Below are 23,020 nucleotides of genomic sequence, written 5' to 3'. Positions count from 1 at the left end.
GTTTCCTGGCAGTCTGTTGGTGGGAGGAACACTGGGGGATCTATAGGAATCATATAATGAGTTCCTCGACATAGAAATGAAATGTTTTCATCTTTTTGGATGTTTCCTATATATATATATATTTTTTTTTGGCTTGTTCAGTAACACATACAACACATGTAGTGACAGTTGTAACATTAATGGTCTAAACCTTGTGGTATAAATAAAGATACAACTCTAAAACGCAAATGTAGCCTCGTTGAATTCATGTCCAAATATCGAGCATCTGACAATTACTTTCCAAAAAGCAGATAAATAAATGGAGGAACAAATCGGTATTTTTTTTCATCATGTTAAAAAAAACTATTCAATTAAATGCCGTGATTTATAAATAACCGTAGTTAAAAATCTGCAGATTCTTGCCGTGTTGTTTCATTTAACAACATGACTGCCCGATTCTTAACAAAGGTTTTACACCAGTAAAGCTTTACAGCACCTGTGTAACAACCGTCTAAAATTAGTTTAAAAGAAAAAGTTTGAGAGAATTAAAATGTTTGATTTTTTCCGATTAAACCGAACAAAACCCGCAGACGTGTTTAAAGCGGTCATGTTTTCAGAATGTACTATTTTCTCTTCAATATTTCTTATTACAATTTTGCAGGATGTGAGGTCACTGGTGTTGATTTAGGAGAGGTGTGTGTGTGTGTGTGTTAAGATCTATTACTGGGTTATCAAGTGGTCAAATCATACATTTATTACTTGCTCTCGTATCCACAGTTAAGATCCAAAGTCCACATTATTTAGAGATAAACTCTTAAGGGTTTACAGGAAGTGACCTTTCCATCAACAGGCAAAGAGGAGCTCCCGTTGCCGGGCAGTTTTCACACAAAATGTTAATATAAAAACTCAAGAGCTGAAACTTATCAATTAACACTGTAAAAATGTGCATTTTGGTGGTTTGTGGATTTAATGTGGCACTTTGAACCAGCCCGTGTTCTGGGTCACGGTTACTCCGCCAAAATACCGAAGCCAAAGAAATTGAACATTCGGGTGGATACATTTTTTTTTTTTTTTTTTTTAAAAAAAGGTAAATAAACTAGGTTTAAAAAAATGTTAACCTGACAACTGTCGTTAAACAACAACAACAACAACAAAAAAAACATCGTTTTTCTTCACGCGGTCAATTGTCGCCGAACTGTACGACTGCACGATGTTTGGTTCTCCGCTTGTTTTCTCGGATTAAACATTTCAAACGCTGCATTCAACTTTCAAAATGAAAACTTTATTCAATTTCATAGAAAACATCAGTTTACAACTTGATCATTAGAAAAGTGCCGAGCGGAACGACAACGAATGAAGTCCGCGCAATCAGGAGGAAAAAAACAAAACAAACAAAAACAAATTAGGATTGTTATAGGAACTGGGTTTTCGATCAACAGGAAGGGAGGTGCTTCCATCGCCCAGCAATGTTCCCCATTCCGTCTTTGTTTTTACAACAAAATGGACTGAAACTACCAGAAAAAAAAAAAAAGACTGTAAAAATGTACACGTGCGGGTTTGTAGAATTAACTTGGCGCTTTGGTACAGAACCAACCCCGTGTTTTGGATCCGGGTTGCCCCATCACCTCCATTCCCTCCCCAAGGGGGGGTGGGGTGGGGTGTTTAAACTGTATACTGTCCTTATGGATCCGACCGCAGAGAAGGTCTGCTGCTTCAGATCAACTAAAACGGGAAAAAAAAGAGGAAAAAAAAAAAAAAAAAGGCTTCCGGGTGTCAAAGTGCTTCGTACAGCTCGACATAACTAAAGTTTGTTGCGACTCCGCAACACTTATCCCTTTTTTCTCAGGAGAAAAAGTTCACTTCAAAAAGACAAAAAGTGCCATTCGATCGGGACTTTTAGTTTGCGAACTAAAAACATTTGCGGTTTGATAAATGTGTGCAAACAAGGTCATATATTGGTATTTATTGTAGTGACTGCTTCACATGTTGGAATAACTGTATTTTTATGTGTGTGTGTTGTAGTCTAAGAAAAGCCCCTTCATCCCATCTCTTCTTCCTCTGACCCAGCCTCCCCCCCCCAAACCCCCCAACCCTCCCTCTCTTCTCCAATGCTCATCTCTTCACACGACGGGGTAGCTGGCGAGGTTGGCGATGCCGCAGAGGTTGCCGCGGTTACGGGCCATCAGGATGTAGCCCTTGTTGCCCCAGCTCTCGCCCCAGCTGTCAGGGAAAGACAAAAAAAAAGAGAGAGAGAGAGAGAAAGAAGACGGAGATGAAAAGACGGGAGACGCCGGGAGTCAAACAGCAATCTCGGCTCATCAGTTTGTCACCGAGAAAAAAAAAAAAAAAAAGCACACGACAAGACATCAAGATCAACGGCGACACCGGCAAAAAAAACAAAAACACGAAGCTCGGTGTTTTCATTTCCGAGGCCCCGCGAGCCACCTGATGCCGCTCGGACGGGTGACGTGTCCCACCTGTTCTTGACGATCCAGAACTTCTTCCCCTTGGTGTTCACGCCGTAGCCGACCGCCAGCACGGCGTGATTGATGTCGTCTTTGTTGCAGTTTCGGTCGTAGTAAACACCTGGGTACACGACGACAAGGGGGGGGGGGGGGGCAAACCGTGAACCAACATTCAAACGTTTGATTATTTTAAAAATCAACTCGTTACGGATGTACAACTTTTTGTTGTTGTTGTTGTTGTTGTTGTTTTTTTTTGAGGTGACGCTCGTTGTATCGCTCTCACGCGGGAAAGAGCGTCGCTGCTAAATTTCTGGGTAAAAATGTGGGTGCATTTTGAGTGAGTTATGTTTCCCAACGTGGTGTCCAAACAACCGCCAGGTTAAAATTCTGTTTAAAAGCCGTCTCCATTTTGAGATCACAACATCTGGTGAAGAAAGCCACCAAAACGAAAGCATTTCAACATATCAAGTGATAAAAAAAAAAGGAATTAACTTTGTCCACTACGTGCTTTTTTTTTTGTTTTTGTTGAATTTGTTAAAAATCTATATATAATCTGAAAAATGACAGATTAAAAGAGGACATGAGTTCAGCATTCTCAATAATAGTTCAAATTTTAGAGTCAGCTGCTGTAAAAATTGTGCTCATGAACTGTTTTGTTGGGAAATTCTAAAGGATGATGTGAATTTTTGTTGTTTCCTGATATATATATAGATATATAGATATATATATCTATAAATATATATATAAATAGATCGCGGCATCTTTCACTTTGGAGTCGTGTAAAGAAAATACGTAAAAAAATCCTCACCAAGTCTTATTTATCGTTCAATAATTCACCTTGTGAAGAAGGAGGAGAGCCATTTGTTGATCTTGACAAAATCAAGAGCGTATAAATACAAACGCAAATCTCTGTTGACAAATGACAACTTCAAGCCCAAAACTGAACCGCGCGCCGAATTTACTGACAACGGCGCCCGCCGGCGATCGAAAAAAAAAACCACGTCGCCAGACGACGGGCGACCGGTCGGAGAGCGGACACCTCGGCGGGTCGCCACCGACCTCGCGCGTAGAACTGGAAGCTGCTCAGCGTGGCGTCGATGCCCACCGACACCGGGCCCACTTTGAAGAGCGCGACGGCCAGCGCGTGCTCGTCGCCCACCGGGACCTCCTTGTAGCCTTTGCACTGGGCCGCCATGCCCGACGAATTGTAGCGGCACGGCTGGTCCTGGCGGGGGGGGGGGGGGGGGGGGGGGGGGGGGGAAAGGAGGGGGAAAAAAATAAAATAAATACAAGAAACACAAGAAATATTACGTTGAAGGGTCTTGTGCGGAAATGTGGCCGGAGGACGTCGTTGAACATCAGCGAACGTATTATCCAACCGAACAAACGATAACAATGTGATAATTGCAGAAAGAAAGAATCGAGGGTATTTTGTCGGTTGAAACTCTACGCGGCAGCGCTTTTTGATTTTTTTTTTTTTTTTTTTACTGTCACGTGCTCGTTCCGCATGACCGATCACGTCCACTGGAATTCCAACAACAATGAGGCTGCAGTTTTAAGTGGCTACGGGACGTACGCACTTCCTTCTCGCGCCGAAAGGACGACTGAAGAGGAAACTAACGTTTGGTTTGTGGGAGACTTTGCTGAATCACCGAACCACCTGGTATTTGCAGCTGACTTACAGTCAACGTGAGGAACTGTTCTGGTTTCAGTCTGCATGTGCAGGTTTTCTGGAAGTGAAATTTTGGGAGTGTCATCTAAAACAGTGAACTCAAACTTGCTCAATGCTTCTTTCCGCGAGTGCTATCTTTCTTTGGCTTTGCGCCAGGGTAAGCAGTTTTTATTATTATTATTATTATTATTATTTATTGGTTTTTTTGGACATCATTGGGACAAAAATTCCATCATAACATTACAGTATATCGTAACCCATCACGGACAATTAAAAGCCAATCAGGGGTCATTTCAAATTCTGCCTTTAGGTTGTTTTTTTTTTTCTTTAGCTGAACCGTCGACTCCAAATTTAACTAAAGTCCACCAGCTGTCATTTTTATAATTTGGCTTTGAGGTTGCTAAAAGGCCGATTTTTTAGGTATGTGTAACTCAAAAGGGTCAAAAATCAGTGCATAAAAAAACCCCAACCTTTGTACAATTTCAACACTAAACTGTGGAAGTTATCATATAATTACATCATTGAAAATGTATGAGGACCCTTTCTACTTTTTTAGCATCTTGCACTTGTGTTTTTTTTTAATTTTTTTTAATTATTTTTATTATTAGCATCCAGGTGGCATCGAAGTCTGTAAGGGCTTATAGGCTGTGTGGGATTTGGTACCAATTGCGGTTTGAGGCCAAATACCAGGATGTTAAACCAACACCAACAAGGCGTAATAAATACACGACCAGGAGGACAACGCGATACTTTCATAAACAGAGACTGAAAGTCTGTTTGGGTGAAAATGCGAAGGGGAAGGGAAAAGATGCTCGTCGAAGGGTTTTTCTCACCTCTCCGACGTACGGGTAGGCCGCCTCGGAGTCGATGCCTCCGTTCTCCTGCACGTACTTGAAGGCGACGGTCATGTATCCTCCTCCGCAGCCGTCGTTCTCCGTGACGCAGTCCACCAGGTTCTGGGGACTGAGGTCCACGAGCTGAGACGTCTTCTTGGCCATCTGGCCCTCGAGGGCGCCGGCGGAACTGAAGGCCCAGCAGGAGCCGCAGGAACCCTGTAAAGAGAAAGAGAGGCGTTTGAATTTAAGGATGCAGCCTCCGTTCTGCTGCCGATAGCGATGAGAGGACGTTACGAAGAAAGTACGAGACAAATAATCAGCGGAAATGCAATGAGATCTATCGTTTATAACAATATAAGTTTTAAAAAGAGATGGTATGGAAAAAAAAATTAAATGTGTGCCTTGTTAGTGATTTATTATCCAGTTATTCTGATATTAAATTGATTTTTACCAAACAGTTCCAAGATCCAGCTCCGATGCCGTGAACATTTGCTGCTTTTTCTCTCTCTTCCTGTATTCTATCAGACTGCACTGATACATCCTACACATTAACTTAAAAGTCTTTCTGTTTGAAAATGGTTAGTTATTGCAAAGCAAGCGATCTGAAGATACCACCTTGGGCATTTTATAGGCATTTTATAGACACGATTCATTAAATAAAATAATCAAATCATGGGCTGACTAATCAATACTGAAACCGGCATGTTTACTACCTTTTAACAGCTCGAAGGAAATGAAATCAAACAGATTGAGAGAAATCAATGAGATTGTGTGTGTGTGTGTGTCACCTGCTGTCTGACCACCAGGGGGCAGACTTTGACAACTTTGACGGTGATAGACGTTTCTGTTTGTTGGAATAAAGACGGTCACCGCAGTTTATTTAGGGAGGTGTTGGCTGTCGGACAGTGTGTGTGGCACAGCCTTTGTTGAAGGGGTGTTCATGTGCTATTCTATCAGACTGGACTGATATATCCTACACATTAATAATAATATATATCTTAAACCCTGATTGTGTGTGTTGTTGTTGTTGTTTTTTTTAAATGAAAACTTCCGCTATAATACACATAAACATTTATGTTCAAAATTAAACTAAGGCATTAATTCCAATTAGATTTGCATACAACCCTATCTGGCTTTGGATTGAGATGGTCAACAATCTCAGACGTCGGGTGTCCACATACTTTTTGGTCATGTAACGTGTCTGCCAATAGATACACCATTTTCAGTCTGTCCAAGGTCAGTTATTTATTTATTTTTAAAATGTTCAACTTAACGGCTTAAGACTTGTTTTGTTTTTGTTATTGGAAAACAGAGCTGCTGTGTTCAAGTTCCCTCCGTCCCGAAGTAGTAAAACTCCATCAGAGTCCTCTTCTGACTGTAAAACTCTCCCTCCGACTTCGAGCTACAACATCTCTGCTGCCTCTTCTTCAAAGAAAAAGCCACTGTTAACATACGGCTGCTCCGAGATTGCTCCAATTAAAAAAAACAAAAACAAACAAAAACACCCGAAAATTTGCCCCAAACAAAACAAAACAAAACAAAACATCAAAACACAACTCAGTCGCCATGAAAGCAGCTGAGGATGAAGCAGCGGGGTTGTTAATATGCAGCCAGTCTGTTGCATAATTCATGAGCAACAAGGAAGGAGAGGAGCTGCTGCACGAGTCCTGGTTTATAGCTGCAGGTTTACACTCATCCGGCAGGGGGCGACAACGTATTCAAAACCAACTCTGATGTAACACACTGGTCGAGTTTGATTCATTTTGAACGCACGGGTTAGTCCATATCGGCATGTTTCAATGTGCCAAAAACCCCTAAAAACTGCTCGTCCAAGTCTTCTGAGGGACAAGAACTGTTAGTATCATCTAGTTCCGTCTACTTACACTGAAATGAAACAAACAAAACAAAACAAAAAGTAACATTTAAAAGGCAATTTCATTAAAATAAAAATAAACGTTTAAATCGGCAATTTCTGCTTTGCATTTATTTCTCTGCCCTGCACAATAATAATAAAAAAAAATAAGTATATGACGAAGTTTTGGACAGCAAATGCCTGTTTATGGAGTATTAGAAAATATTTGATTTTATTTGCTAAAGCTAAAAAAAAAGAACTAAACAAAAATGCAGGAAATATGAATGAGCGTGAGCTCTCTGCGCTTCACAGCAACTCCGATGCTCATTAGATAACATGACATCGCTCTGCTGTTAATCTCGCCTGTTAGCAGAAAGGACAGATGAATGCCATATTTCAATCTATGCACTTCCAGTTCTCCTCAAACTCCTGTTTACATAAATAACGCCCCGGCTGTTCAGTCCATCCACGACGACTAATTATATCGACTAAATCAAAGCCATTCCTTTTGTTTTCAAAGTCCATTGGCAGCGAAGGCAGCGGGCCCGTCGCCTCCGGATTGTGGGTGTTTGTGGAGATAAAAGGAAAGCTGCAACTTTGAGGGGGGGAAAAAAAAACGGAGGATTTTTTTTCTAGTTTATTTTATTTATTTTTTTTCTTTCTGAAAGTCATTTTTTCCTGCCTGCAAAAGAAAACATTCACCACATCCTCGGGAGTCTCTGCTTTTGCGAGGTGACATGCTGCTGCTGCTGCTGTTGCTGTTGCTCTCGGGGAGAAAAAGCCACTCGCAGGTGTCGGAGGATGATTTTTTTTTTTTTAAATTCTTTCATTTAAATAAGTGATGAATCTAAAAGGCTTTTAACTGTCAAGCGGAAACCTTGTGTCTCCGGGAACTAAACTCAGCCGACGACGGAGCTTTAAAAGAAAATGTCGACATAACAATGCTGCTTCTGTACATTTTCATGATTATTTGAATGCAAAACTATTTCCCACCCGGTGTTTACGGTTTACATTTGACGTTTTTTTTTTTTTTTTTTTTCCGACATGTGCTCCCACCTGGTGTCGTTATTTATTTGTTGTTTTTTTTTACTTCTGCTTGCAACAGTTTCATCTCCCCGAAGAAATCAACAGGGATTTGTGTTTCCCTCTTTACATTTAGCCCGAAAGTCGCCCTGGGATCTTTTCCCTGAGTTTTCCACTCAAACTTTCAAACAAACACCACGTGTCAAAAAGCCCGACAGGAACCCTCTAACTGCAGATTACTGTCTTATATTTGAGTTATGGAGGAAACTATGACAGGAATCATTTCCTGTTTGAGACGCCGACTGTTCTGGCTTTGATTCCTTGTCAGCTGTGATCCAGAAATGTCAGTCTGTCCTCTGATGTTCCAGGTCTGAGGTGTAATGTCACCTCAGTACTTTATAACCTTGAACGTTTCTGTCACACGGGCGCTTACGATTCTTATGATTTGTTTTGTTCATTGTAACATTTCCTTGAACTGATCCTTGACTGCGTTAGACGCGGCTCGTGATGCGGAGCTAATCTCTACCAAACATTTAGTTGACTGACAGGTTCTGTCTGTGTCGTCACTTGGCTTTTGTTTGCGCTGTAAGTTTCAATCAAGCTGCATCCAACAGTGACATCACCACTCGCTGGTTTGTGAACGGCCGTAACGGAGCAGGAAATGACCATATTTGGGACGAGTTGAGGAGGGGGGGGGGCAAGCGGTGGATCTGACTCGATCTGGCGATACTTCGTCCCGCCCACCGATAGCCTGTCAATCAAACAGGCATGCACCCCAGAAAGACAGCTTTTTGAAGCTTATTTTTGAATTAATGATGGATTATTTTCAGATGGACCGCCAGTAAACTAATAAGAAGGAGCGACTTCAACTAACAAAACCGAGATAACCCGTGGAGAAATTTGAATGACTTTGAATTTGATGAGACTGGTTGAATGGGAGTCTATGGAGCTGACCTCTAGTGGCACTCGGTGGTATCGCAGTTTAAGGCACCCGCGTATCGGTCCTCTCTTTCCAGACCCGGAAGCTGCGTCCACTTTTATATACGGTCCGTGGTCTCGACAGTCTGGACTGGATCCCTTTATGCGTGCCTCTTTGATTCGTGCGCAGTTTTCTTTTGCTAACCAGCCATTTCTTCTTCTGTTTATTCAACACTTATATACGGTAATTTTTTTTTTTAAGTTGACAGGGGAACTTGTTTCGCAAACAGTTGCTTATCTTCCCACCAGCAGTTACAGAGTAGCACTCTCATTCGTTTGCGATTGTATTTCTGCCCACCCGGCAAACATTAAGATCAATGTTCACTCGCTTTCAGGTCAACCTGAGAACCGTTTATGGCCCTTTAGGGCGCTCACTGCTACACTATGTTCATCAGCTGCTTTTTTTTTTTTTTTTTTTAAATCTTTGAGCTGTCTGCTGTGACGCGATGAGATTGAACCACAGCAGCGAAGATAAAGGACCGGCAGCGGAAAACCTGCTACTCGACGGAGCCGCGGATTCAGGTGATGAGTCTCTGTAGGTTTATCAATACGAATGACATCGTCATAGTGAAATAAATAGATAATAACGAGTAATAGATTACCCAAAATGAGTAACAGATTACTCTAAAGTAATAGATTACTCTAAAGTATAGTCAATTCATTCTAATGAGTAATAGAGTACTCAAAAATGTTAAAGATTACCCACATATAAGTAACAGATTACTCTCTAAGTGTAATAAACGACTTCAAAAGAGAAATTGATTTCTTTGGAAAAAAAAAAAAACGCTTTCGCCTAAAATATTGATTATAGCCTCTTTAAAAATGTAAATTTCGACAGAATGTGGCTGAAGAAACAGGCAGATGTGAAAGCGAAAACACTGCAAACATAAGACGAGTCCTTTGTGGCCTGACCTGGTTCTTCACCGGCGTCACCATGCCCTTCTTGCGGTAGTCGATACTTTTGGGCAGCTTGGACACCCTGTCGTCCAGAGACATGGTGAAGTCGCGCTCGCGGTTGAGCGGGACCTGAAGGCCGGTCATCTTGTCGACCACTTCCTCCGACGTCTGCGTGAACAGAGACACCGCTGACAGTTAGCAATTTCTCCACATTGTTTGTAGTGTTATTAATGTTTCTGAGATTTTTGTCTTTCACGTACTTTACACGTTTTTAAAGACCAAAATTGTGCAAGAAATAAGGGCTCAGAAGTGAAGGGGGTCACTGGTCAGACGACTAGAAGATTGGTACAAAACTTTACTTTGGTTTCTAGAATAATTGAATGAAATAAAAAAAATAAAAAAATAAAAAAATTCAGGACGAGAACAAGTGAAGAGACACAGAGAGGATGTATTTTTAGATTTAAGACAAGAACAAGTGGAGAAAGATATGAGAGAGGGAGGATTTGATTCGGCTGGATGACGGAGGGTGAAAAGTAATTCATGAAGACATGGCTTTAACGCAGTTTACTCCGAAGTGAAATGTCTTTTTTTTTTTTTTTTTTTTTTCACAGCACGTGTCAAAAAGGGACAACAGAAGCTCCTGCAAAAGGGCTCCGAGATTTATAAAACACTGACGTGAAAAGAAGGAGGAGGAGAAAGATGGATATGACGAGCACGAGAGGAATTCAAATAAAGTGATTTCTGGCCTTTTTTTTTTTTTTTTTTTTTTTTTTTTTGCTGGCTGGTTATATGATATTGAGCAATAATGAATAGAAGAATTTTATTTATTATTAGGGGAATTCTCCGGGGGTTTTCATCGCAGCTCGGGCTAAAAGCAGAAAGATCATTAATGGAAGAAATACACACCATCTGTTAATTCCGCTTCATTTCATTTCGGTGCTTCCAGTCACTTTCAGCCACCTGTTCCTACATAAACATGAAATTGGCCACTTATCCAGAATCAGGATGTGCTTACATGTTCCTGTCACGAACAAATGAGGCCGACTGCACGCCGCACTCCACGACGACTGCTCATTTTTTTAATTTTTTTTTTTAATATATACAGCTCGTTACAGCTGGGCTCTTCGTGCTAACAACACAACCATCAGTCGTTCGCCGACGCGTCACCGACGACAGCGAACCCGTTTAGTTTCACCTCAAAGGCTGCAGCGCAAAACGGAGACGACACCAGACTGCAGCAGCTAAAGGTATTTAGTATTTTAAATGCTAAATATTCGCTGGTTCCTGTGCATCAAAAGTGATTTGATGGTTTTTTGTGTCATACGTGATCAGTAAACTGAGACTCTTTTTGGGTGTTGGATCAGACAAAAAAAACAACAACATTTAAAGACATCAACTTGTCTTCTTTTCTTTCACTCTTTTTTTTTAAATGATTAATCTATTCATTGAGAAAATAATTGACACTTTAATTAGTAATACAAATAAAATAACTTATCGGGGGGGGCGGGGCATAGTGCCCCAGGCACGTCAATCAAACCAGTGATGTCCCTGAACATACCTCTCTCTGAGGCCTAATATCTAATAAATAACGATATTATTTTTAGAAGAACCATCACAACACTGATCAGAAGGATTGTCTGTAGCGATTTACACCACAATGACTTGTGGAAAACATTTGCTGACTTTGCATTTCGCGAGAGATGTTGATGCTTTTTTGAATGGGTGTCAATTTGAGCCGGAGTTGTTTCGGAGCCAGTTGCACTTAAGACGCAGAAATCCAGACACATGTCCATTTGAATATACGGTCTACTAGCTGAACCTGTGATCTCATTGTAGAAAAAAAAAAAAAACCTCGAACAATAAAAACAAACTCGGCTCATATGGGGATCGATTTGGTCAAAACTTTGGTATTGCGTAACATATTGCAATTGAAATGTGTTAAAAATCGAATGGGATTTGCTGGAGATCCAACCCCTCAATATCTATACATGTATTACAAGATGGTCACAATGTCAACAAGGTGACAGGATTTGTGACACGTTAAAACTCCAACCGATCATAGCTTATGTTTTCTCATGACCAAAAATAGAGAAATAGACCTCTTCAAAGCAGAAACGCCAACGACGGTAGGCGAAGCCTTACAGAGCAATGCAAGCGAGAAAAGGTACACGTAACAAAACAAAAAAAAATGCTGATCCTGAGGAGTCCTGGCAAAGAGGCGACTGTCTTCCGCTAAACGGGTGAAAAACATTAAACCTGGCATTTGGAACAAATATCTGCTGAATCGGGATATTATTCCCAGGATGTCGTTTCGTCTGGCACCGCATAGACCGGGAGGCAAGTTCGAAATGTGACCTGGAGCACTGAGGGACAGCGACAGACTCACCATGTCTCCCAGGTGGTTCATGCCCAGCTCGTAGGAGTGCATGCCCAGCGCCGCCTCCTGGTTGTGAGCTTCGATCATACGCGCGTTCTTCTCCCAGATGGCCCGGCGGATCCCCTCTTCATCCTGAGGGCGAAACAAAGGAGGTGTCACGTCCCAGCTCAACATCAAAAGCTGGACTCATCCTTTTACACCTTGAGATAGATTTTTTTTTGTTGTTGTTGTTTTTTGTTAAGAAGCTTAAAAAGAGGACCGGTTGGTGTTTTATATGACAAGGTTGAAATTTGATTTAGTCGAGGCGACAAAAGTACCTGGTTGGGGTTATAAAAAGATCACGGTTTGGGTTTAAATAAGTCATTTCTACGTAGCTAACGTGACATATATTACGCAACTTAAATCCGTCACGTTGCACAAGTAACTTATTTACACGACCCATCCAAATTCTCACTCAGACGCCGGTCTTCCGGGGTGAAAGTTCCTGTGTTTGTCCCTTCAACCGTTGAGAATGTAAAACTTACCGACTTAAGCCAACTACGAGGTATTAAAACGGAATCGGCAAAGGTTCAACGTCACTGACAGATGTTACAGACAGATTCGCCTTCTGTTTACATTTTTTCTCAGCTTGAGGAGTCATCTATTTCTCTGACATGAAATAGCTGCAGCCCCCGTAAGCTATTTTCTACTTAGTTATTGCAGTACATCGCACATAAAAGGATTTACGTTGTGGCCTCTGAATAACATTTTTTTTTCCCTTCAACATACAAAAAAACTGGAGTGTTTTAAATTTGTACTTTAACACGGTAACAGAGTCCCGAGCCATTTCAGTTCACCTGACACGAATGGGCTTCACAAAGAGGTTATAACATGAGAAAAAAAAAAAAAAAAAAAAATCCTTATCACCTTTATCTAAAGTTTAAAGTTTGCCTCCCTCCCTCCCTCCCTCCCTCCCTCCCTACCTCCCTTCCCACCAGCACTAACACCTGACAGCTGAAAGAAACTAATCTGGGCAAACAGGGCAAATTCCCATTATAATTAGCAAAAAAAGCAGCTTGTCTGTGTTACAGCCCTGTATTATTAATTAGGCCAATTAGACCAGTGCACATTCACACAACTATCCTCCCTAGTACAGCTTATACTTGGTAAAATATGACTTTATCCTTTATCCAGTATCCCACTGTGTGTCAATTATGTGATAAGAAATGTGTGTGACTTTCATTTATAACGCCAACTGTTGTGTCGCCGAAAGGCAAAAATATGGGAATGAGATACAGCTAAGTGGTTGGTGTGGGGGGAAAAACAAAAAACAAAAAACAAAACATCTATGCGCTACTTAATATTTGTGGTCTTAACAACTATTGGCATAACTGTAATCACACATTTTTGTTTTCTTCTATCTATTCCCTGTAACGGAAAATGCAAATCCTGCAACGAGACTTTGATTCGATCGCAGCGGCTGTCAGTCCGGGGAGGGTTTGGATCAGAGGAACGGTCGGAGGAATACAGATTCAAATAAGAGCCGGGTGTCTTTCCTGCTGACTACACAAGATATATAAATATAGATCGTGTGAGCGTACACACGTTTTGATAAATACATGCATTTATGCAGACACTGAATACATCAACGCTCACGTTGTCTGCATGAACTCAGGCTCATGTAGTACTGTAGATAAACTGTACATCTATATGTACACACACACACACACACACTCATACACGCACACACACACACTCCACAGCTGTGGCGAAGTGACCTCCAGCCGGAGGTGAAGATCGGAGGGGTAAACAGACGCTCGGTGAGCTTTCAGGAAGTCAACTCCCAGTCAGCTCTGGTTTACCACCAACGACATTCACATTCCCTTCCTCTTTCACAGCCGGGAAAAAGAAAAAGAAAACAAAGCAGAGGAATTTTAGCGCCCGGGGATGGGAGAGGGGGAAGGGGGGTGGGGGGGGGAGAGTCCAAAGGTGAGAGGAGTTTTCTCTGTTGGAGATTTCTGACACAGTGGCACTATGATAAAAACGAATCTTGAAGCCACTCGGAGATGAACTGTTTTTGAAATCCTGGCTCAGGATCAGAAAAAGTCAAGAGTAAATTCTCATTGTGCGTGTCCTGCTTTACTTTCTCTTCTCCGTTCTCCAACTCCATCTGTCTCGTTTCCACTCTGGGCCAAAACAAAGAAGTAGAGCAACCGGTGCCGGCCTCATCATTTTCTCGCTTACACCCCTATGATCGGGAGGGGGGGTGGGGGAGGGGCATTGTTTCAGCGTTTGCGGTGCAGACGTTAAATATTTACACTTAGTGATTAAAGATAACGGTCCAGCTTGCAGCGAGTCAGCAGAATACACAAAGCGCTGATTGTTCTTTTGTCAGAGATGGTTGTTTTAATTGTGCTGTCAAATATTCAATGACGTGTCAGGTGCTTCTTAGAAGCTGGGGCTGGAAATATCTTTCCTTCCTCCTTAATACTCTAAATACGGAAACACGGCCGTAATTGCCAGGACTGTTTTAAAAATAGAAAGCTGCTATGAATTCATAAATGCTTTAACATGTATACACGTGACGATTGCCGGTGTATCAAATCACGACTTCGTGACAACTAGTTTCTGTTGGTGGGGATTTAAACCTTTTATTTGACCTCTACCGGAGCAGATCGCGTAAATAAAAGGGGCCGCCGAGATTATTAGCACATTTGCAGAAGCAGAATTAAAGCTAAGTCAAATCTGACTATGTCAGCACTTCTTCCACTTTTTTTTTTTTTTTTTTTTTACTTCTTTAGCACATTGTTCGTTAAAGCAACACAATGCCTCTCGGATTATCCACCGGTAGCTCCTAAAGCGTGACTGAAATGCGTTACGACGATGTTTCGGCGCTCACAGTGGCTCAGAGGAGAAGACAAAACATGTTTCCCTTTTTACTGTTTCACTGAAGCCACCCCCCCCCCCCCCCCCCCCCCCCCCCCCCCCCCCCCCCCCCCCCCCCCCCCCCCCCCCCCCCCCCCCCCCCCCCCCCCCCCCCCCCCCCCCCCCCCCCCCCCCCCCCCCCCCCCCCCCCCCCCCCCCCCCCCCCCCCCCCCCCCCCCCCCCCCCCCCCCCCCCCCCCCCCCCCCCCCCCCCCCCCCCCCCCCCCCCCCCCCCCCCCCCCCCCCCCCCCCCCCCCCCCCCCCCCCCCCCCCCCCCCCCCCCCCCCCCCCCCCCCCCCCCCCCCCCCCCCCCGGGGGGGGGGGGGGGGGGGGGGGGGGGGGGGGGGGGGGGGGGAATTTTTCACTCCCGTAACTCGCTTTTTGATGTAACCAAGAGCTACATTCAGGATGTGAACCTTTGGTCTTTGGTGTTGAAGTCCTTTTCCTTTCAGGCCCCCCCCCCCCCTTCCTCTGTGCCCCCCCCACCCTCATCAACCCTGACCTCCTCTGCATGATGTCTTTACTCAAAAAATGTTTTCCAGGAAAAACAAAAACAAATCAAGGACACAATCATATGTCTTTGCAAAATATAACAACAACAACAACAAAAAAAGCCAAAATACTCATTTGAAAACACTAAACAGGAAACAGGACATGACTCACATCTCGGTTCAGGTAAGACGAACTAACCAGGATCCAAATTTTGACCTTTTTGACCTGTACAATACACCGAATCACAAATTTTGGTATTCAAGTCGGTGCTACTAATAAAAAAAAAAAAATCTGTCGATACGCAGACGATGTAATTCTGTTAAACGTATCGAATAAAGGTACTTTGACAAGCTAAATAATAAATATGATTATATTATAAAAAAAATAAAAAAAAACCGATTAAATTCCAAAAGCACTTCTTCATGCGTTCAAATGAGAATTTCAACTCTTGTTGGCAACCAGACAGAAGCAGAAAAGCCAGCTGAACGGAGATTTAGTCGCAGCGTCGAGTTACGTAAACCCCCCCCCCCCCCAAAGAACATCCGCTCCGTTCAGCGTTCTCTAAAGAACAAATATATATATATATATATATATATAATATATCTATATCCACCGGACTGGTAAGAGCAGAAACAGGAGAGACAGAGAGAGGAGACAATAACGCTGAGCTGACCGGCTACTGAATTGAGTCAGACGCAGACAGACGGTGAGTCAAACGCAAAGTGCAAAGACGTCCACGCGTTGAGCGACTCAGCGGAGCGGAGAGCCGGAGAGGAAGAGGAAGAGGAGGGAACACGAAGAGTTAGCCGACAGACAAGATACAACACACACACACACACACGCGCGCGCACACACACACACACACACACACACACACACACACACACACACAAAGCGCTCGTCAATACATCCAGACGCAGCTGAGGGAGGAAAACCACCGACAGCTTCTGGGTAAATGTTTTGATTGGAGACTGAGCTTCAAACAACAACAACAACAACAACAACAAAAAAGACTAAAAAAAAGAAAAGGAAACCGTTCGGCGAGCTCGACTATCTTCCAGAGGCAGCTGAGAATCACGCCATAATGAAAATGTAACATCACCTTCCCACTCTGACCCTTCCCTCTGTCGCCCCCCCCCCCTTTTTTTTTTTTTTTTTTGGGGGGGGGGAGAGGGGCCCTCAGACTTTTTTCTTTTAACGGTCAGGCCAAACATTGTGCAATCATGTTTTTCTCCATCCAAAACATCCAAAGGGAATCACGTGAGCCAACAGTGTCGGATCAACAGGATCAACTTGGAAAGCAAGTTTGGAGAAGTGTGGTAGTTTCAAATACTAGTGCAGTGTTATAGAACACAAACTGCAATTTTCCCCAAATCAATTCTCCAAAATATTATTTCAAATTGAAGCTCGATGCCCCGAGAGCTAACAAAATCACGTCTCTGCTCAAAGCTGTTCTGTTGTTAGTCCGCTATTTGCTTCTTTCTCAAAACATTTTCTTTGACGCCATTTCTGTTCCGGATTCTATATTTACACCACGGCCCGTCACCCCTTCGACCCTCGAGGTCCTTGCACCGGGACCAGCCTCTGTGTGTCGGAAAAACATAACCAATGCCATTTCTTATTTTTTATTTTTATTTTTTTACAGACAGAGGTTTAAAATGGATGAAGCATTCGTTGCGTGCTTCCTTTCCGTTGCATCAAATTTGAGTTGGAGTCGATCGTTTTTAGAAACAGCTTCAGTGACATCGGTGTGATTATATTTACGCTCTGATTTACAGTTTCGACAAGTCAAATTGTAAACTTTCGGATTTTCAAATCTTTACTTCGTGATCAAATTTAAAGAAACTTGTTGTATTTTGTAATTCGTCCCTGTAACGCCGAACCATAGAGCCCGAGGCTGTTTATTTTTTATTTTTTTTGCCTCACAGCTTTGCAGCTGTTACTCATTAGAACTGAGGGATGGTTTTTTTTTTCAGGGTGGAAATCTGAAAAAAAATAATAAAAATAATAACCCACGGCTTTAAAAGGGTCTTTCAGCTTTGCTGTATTCTCACTTTGCTAGCGCGAAGCACTTTGTGGTCACTTAAATACCGGACGCACTGACGGACGCTCACCAGGCCGTTGTACTCTCTCATGTGCGTCGTCTTCCACTCGTCCCACTGGGCGTCCAGAGAGACTTCATCCAGGCGGGCCAGAGCCGCGGCAGCCAGCAGCAACACGCACACACGCGACAACATCTTAAGAGGAACAACAACAACACACACACACACACACACACACACACACACACACACACACACGTCGTGTTAGACACACAGAGCCCACGCTGATCCACATTATATTGTCGTTTTACGCAGCTGTGACGTAACAATAATGCAGCATTGGTCAACAAGTATCTTCTGCTGTTAAGAATTTTTTACATTATAACTAACTACATTATTTTTGCCATCTTTATTTCTTTATAGAACGAGCTACGGGGGGTCCACAGGAAGTGTTATAATTTACTTTTAAAACAATAAACAGGAACATCTGCTTACAATTATATTACGCCGTGTCATCAACTTCCCTTTTTTTTTTTTTTTTTTTTTTTTTTTTTACATTGCAAAGTTTTCTAAGTTCACTTTACTGCACTGTACAGATAACTGCTTATCTCATCACAGCATGCCGGAAATAAGACTGAATAAAAAAATACTGAACTCATGTGACTCCCGACAAATTCTTTAGAGATTATTCACATCGTCTGTCAGCAGTTTCATACCAAACATGCAAGCGCCATCCGCCATACAGATGAAGAATCAAACCCGAGAGACAGCCGTGTTGAAAAAGTCCCTCCGCTGTCTCATCGGGGATTCAAACGCCGTCTCGGTGCATTTTTAAGAGGCACGCTTTTAAAAAAATTCACCGCAGACTGAACTCGTTCTCCACCTTTCGCTTCTCTCCGCTCTCCTGCCATCTGTCAGGTTTCTTCCTGCTGTTTTATCACATCGTGCTCCTCATCTGCAATCTGTTTCCTTTAGCTCTCAGGATGCATGAAGTGCTTCTGCTTTACATTGTCTGCTTCCTACACGCGTTGATCTCACGGCTTCTCTTTTGGGTGATTCGATGAAAAGTCAGGATATGTGCAAATAGTTTACAGCGTTTGTGCAGTGTGCTGTGACGCTGTACGAGTTATACGAGTTACCGCTGGTGGTAGTCTCTTTATGTTCTGGTAAAATAAATGTATATTTTTACATAAAGCATTAGTATTTATGATCATTTTTATTTTCCAAAGGTATGCCACATTAACTCTGCAAAGCTCAAAATGAATCTCAGTTGAAGCTGCAGCTCTGACTTCCAAAATCCGCTGTATTAAGGTGCAACTGGGTCAAAATAAATCTCTAACAGTAATCTTATTAAGACTAATTACTTCTCTTAGTTGGAGACAATACTGATGAATTTATCTGGGCTTAAAGTCAAAGGGAAGAGATCTCTACAGAAAAACTGAAAGTCAATGCTGGCAAATCAGAGCCAGTACGCGAGTCCCGTACTGTTTTACTTCAGCGCAGCTTAGTGAAACTCATTTAAACTAAGTCTAAACTGAGCCCTGTTAAACAGTCTGACATGTAAACTGAAAGTAAAGCTTTGAACAGGGAAGTAAGGAGCAAACAAACTTACCTCGAATCCCCCCAAAAAAAGTCTTGTTAAGTTTGGTGAAGTCCTCTGAGTCTGACGCCGTGTTCCTCTGCTGCTGAAGTAGGTCAGTGTGTGAGTTTATATCACTCGGGTTTTAAGGAAGTACAATGGGAACTCCAGGTCTGGGGAGGAGTTTTTTTTTTTTTTTTTTTTTTCAGGCAGGGAAATTACATCTGGTTTCTCCAACGGCAAAGATCCCGGAACCAGATGATGTCAGGTGTCGGGTTACTGAGGCATGTCTGAAAGCTTCAGAGGCGGGCGAACGGCTGCAGTCTGAGTCACTGCTGGAAAAATGAAGACGGTTCTCAAAAAAAAAATGCTTCGACTTTATTTCTGTTCTAATGTCAAACATCACTTGTATAATATACCGGACCATAAAACAAAAAGTCTGAACAGCTGCTTTGTTTTGCCTACAATGTACAAGAGTCAACTTGAAAGAGGAAAAGGCCTGCGCATTTAAAGCAACGTTAAAGCGTAATAGGTTAGGTTGGGTTAGGTAGTTACTTTATTAATCCCCCGAGGGGAATTTTTTTTTTCCGCTACAGCAGTCCACTGACAGCAGTCAGTTTAGTCCACCTAAACACGGTATTATGCTATTATACTTGTAAATGATTTAGGGAAAAAGATTGGGACCGCGAGCCTCTGTAGAAATAAGGCCACGATTAACGGTTCAAAGAAGTCTATTTGTGAGGATGTTGCTGGTCAGCATCAGCGTGAGAGCAAGTGGGTCAGTTGGTTCGGTAAATAACCTCCACGCGCCACCTACAAATCAAAAGATGAGCTGCGAGAATGGGCACCGGCGGTCACCGACAAACTTAAAAGCGCCGCTTGCACTGGTTATTATTGTTTTTTTGTTTTTTTTTAACAAACACTTCGTTGGCCATTTTCATCCCGGTAACAAAGTAAACAGTCGGGAAATTTCCTGGGGACATTTTCCAACGGATTTGACAAAGTGGGTCAAAGTTCGAGATGCATTTTTTTTTTTTTTATGTCGAAGTAGCATGTCCCAATTGGCAACATACTTTTTAAGGGTAGTACGGACTAAAAGTAAAAAGAATATAATAATCAAAATATCCGTTTTATTTCAGCTGGCTGAGGATTTCTATTGAAATTTCAAACAGAATGTCTGTTGTCTCCGTTTTTGTTTATTAACAAATAAATAAATAAGCTCCGTGGCGAGACAAAAAAAAAAGCCTCCTTGTCTTGAGATGATGTCCAAACACTAGAATTGAGATTTAGTCCAGACCCACAATATGTAGAAAACTAACTTTAAAATTCATGGTTGAGATTAAGGGGGGGCGATTCTTTTCATTGCAGTTTTTGCAGAAAACAGTGCAAAAACGGTATTTTAGGAGATCTTTCAGCGTTGATGGTACAAGAAGATGACATATCTCAGCTGATCACGAGCAACAACTGATAAAGATAAAATTCCCACGGCCGAGTGAAAATAGATCTTCACCACATTTGTAATTTTTGTCCCGTTTTGTTGGTGGCGGTGTGCTTCCTCATTCTGTTAGTCATGCGTGTATATATGAACGCGTGGTGTGACTCCTTTAGTCATACAGCAGTCTGGCACATGTAGTCACAGGTCCAAATATAGGAGCGTCCCGTGTACCTCATATGTCCGGTGACACTTAATCACGCATGTAATGAGGTCTCCGCGAACGGAGAGGCGTTAATACAAGTACAGCTAACACTACATGCAGTACGCGATATAAATATTACTCGGGCTACTTTTCTTCATGATCGGCTGTTGCATATCAGTGTACCATCGTGTCATTCGTGTTTTACGAGATATCGATTATGTTGCGACCAAAGACGCAGCATCATTTGCTGCTACTTTTGGGACATAAACTTTTGATCGACACCAAACTTTTTCCTTCCGCTCACAGGGAAGCTGCCAGTGAGCGATGTATCTAGTTCAAAGCAAAAGCACAGCGACGGGCCATAATATCATTTGGGCATCAATTCGCGACTATTATGTAAATCTAAATTGTTATTGGCTGCTGTAATGATTCCTTTTACGCTCGCGGAGCGGTTCCATCGGAAGCGAGTCAGTTCAAAACGCTCCGTGCGAAACGTTCGACCGGCGCAGCGTGACGCTCGGGGGTTTAACCGAGTCTGAACAAGTCGGGTATCTTCCGGCGTAACGGCCGACTGCAAGGAAATATGCAGAAGCAAACAGAAGGCAATGAGACACCGGCTTGTTTTTTGTTGTTGTTTTTTTTTATAAATCAAACTGCTGAAACCTCATGTTTAAAGATAAATGTCAGAGATCCTTTTTACAGAGTGAGCCATTTTGTCCTCTATCACTTACACCAGGGGTGTCAAACATACGGCCCGCGGGCCGGATCCGGCCCGTCGGGGGGGTCCAGCTCGGCCCGCCGGATGACTTTGCTAAGTGTGAAAATTACAGAAAGACATAAATTGCATATCTATGAGAATATGGAGGTTTATGAGTACAAACGTTTTGTTATTTATTTATTTTTTTTTAATCGATCCAGTAATTGCTTCAAAAACAGCGTAAAATGCGACGTCTGCTCCGGAGGAAGAAGCGCTCGGTGCCACAGGCAGCCGCGCTCGCTGCTCGCTTTGTGACGCGTTTGACGTCAAACGCGTCACAAAGCGAGGGCAACGGTTAAAATCCCTCGGTGGGAGCGGGGGGAAGCGTCGCGATCTTCTTCTGGTTCGTGATGTTTGACAAGGAGGAGGACGACGCGGGCGGGTTACAATTTTTTTTTTATTCCAATCACATTTCACACGCGTCCCGATCCGGACGCTCCGCTGGCTCGGATCGCGTTTCTTTTCAATCGCGACGTGACAAACGCTGACAAGGTCATATTCAGAGAGTCACGGTGAGCCCTAACCCTAACCCTAACCCTAACCCTAACCCTAACGATAACAACAACGATAACAACAACGACAACAACAACGACAACAACAACGGTAACAACAACGATGACAACAACGATAACAACAACGGTAACAACAACGACAACAACAACGATAACAACAACGACACTCTGCGGACTGCGGCCGAGTTAAACCGTCTGCTGCCGCGTCCGTCGTTGCCACAGCGACCGGTGCAGATAGGTCAGCGATCCGACCTCTTCGCTTGCACAGTGCGGACGGTTCGTCCTCAAGATCTTGGTTTGAGAAAGAAAGAAAAAAAATTAAATATAACCCTAACCTAATGAAACACGGGTGACCGCAAAGAACTGGCGGTAAATAAAAATTAAAAAAAAAAAAAAGCCCGCGAGAGCAAGAAGTGAAATGAACAGATACGAGAAGTGAGCGTAAAACAGAAGTAAAACAGGAAACCCCACAAACTGAGAGGCAGGACCGTGACAGTAATGAACTTTGACGCCTGGTTTTATTTTGACCCCCCAACGGCGCAGAAGCAGTAAAACTTCCCTGACGGTAAAGATGCGGTGAGCGGCGCCAAACAACGCCGAGCGACGAGAAAGCGGTAAAAGTGCAGATCTCTCTCTCTCTCTCTCATTTGCCGCCTCGGCGCTCCTCAAGGTCGCGAATAATGTCGGTGGCTGTTAAGATCGTCGGTGCGTTAAGTGCAGTACGGGCTTTCATCACTGACAGCTCGCTATCTATCTGATCAATGTTTCTTTTTTTTTTCTTTGCTCCCTGGATTTCACCGGACTGCATCTTTAATCTCCTCGGAGACTCTTCTCCGCAGGTTGCTCTTTCGGCCACTTTAGGTAATGAGACTCGCGAGAGGCGGCGTCTCCGTTGATCCATCAAGGCCCCCCTCCCTCCCCCGTCAGCATCGGCGAACATACCATCAGGCGGAGGGGTCGCGACCCGCGTGCAGATTTATTATCCGACGTATCCTTACGAAGGCGGTCAACGCGGCTCT

General features: G+C 43.0%; 1 protein-coding gene across 2 annotated transcripts in view; it reads right to left on the bottom strand.

The window, feature by feature from the left end:
* ctsk (cathepsin K) overlaps positions 1-19,305 on the bottom strand; it is a 135,900-nt gene extending 116,595 nt beyond the window's left edge. The window contains exons 1-8 of one of the 2 annotated variants that reach the window (XR_011311483.1): positions 19,129-19,305; positions 17,589-17,711; positions 12,089-12,211; positions 9,718-9,870; positions 4,950-5,168; positions 3,504-3,669; positions 2,457-2,565; positions 1,492-2,199 (exon numbers count right to left, since the gene is read on the bottom strand). Coding sequence is in view for 1 of the 2 variants with exons in the window: in XM_069711974.1 (XP_069568075.1) it covers positions 2,100-2,199; positions 2,457-2,565; positions 3,504-3,669; positions 4,950-5,168; positions 9,718-9,870; positions 12,089-12,211; positions 17,589-17,711 (993 nt within the window). In the remaining variant the exon portion in view is untranslated. Of the gene's footprint in view, positions 1-1,239; positions 2,200-2,456; positions 2,566-3,503; positions 3,670-4,949; positions 5,169-9,717; positions 9,871-12,088; positions 12,212-17,588; positions 17,712-19,128 lie in introns of those variants that run through there. The other variant, XM_069711974.1, reaches the window with a different exon arrangement.
* Between the last annotated feature and the right edge of the window lie 3,715 nt (positions 19,306-23,020).

This window comes from Brachyistius frenatus, unplaced genomic scaffold (genome assembly GCF_029030835.1).
Source record: "Brachyistius frenatus isolate BFR_SWC_R1_liver_20210118 unplaced genomic scaffold, ASM2903083v1 Contig_104, whole genome shotgun sequence".
Lineage (NCBI taxonomy): Eukaryota > Metazoa > Chordata > Actinopteri > Embiotocidae > Brachyistius > Brachyistius frenatus.
The sequence above is the reverse complement of the archived record's forward strand: the minus strand, read 5'-3'. Positions and strand labels throughout refer to the sequence as shown.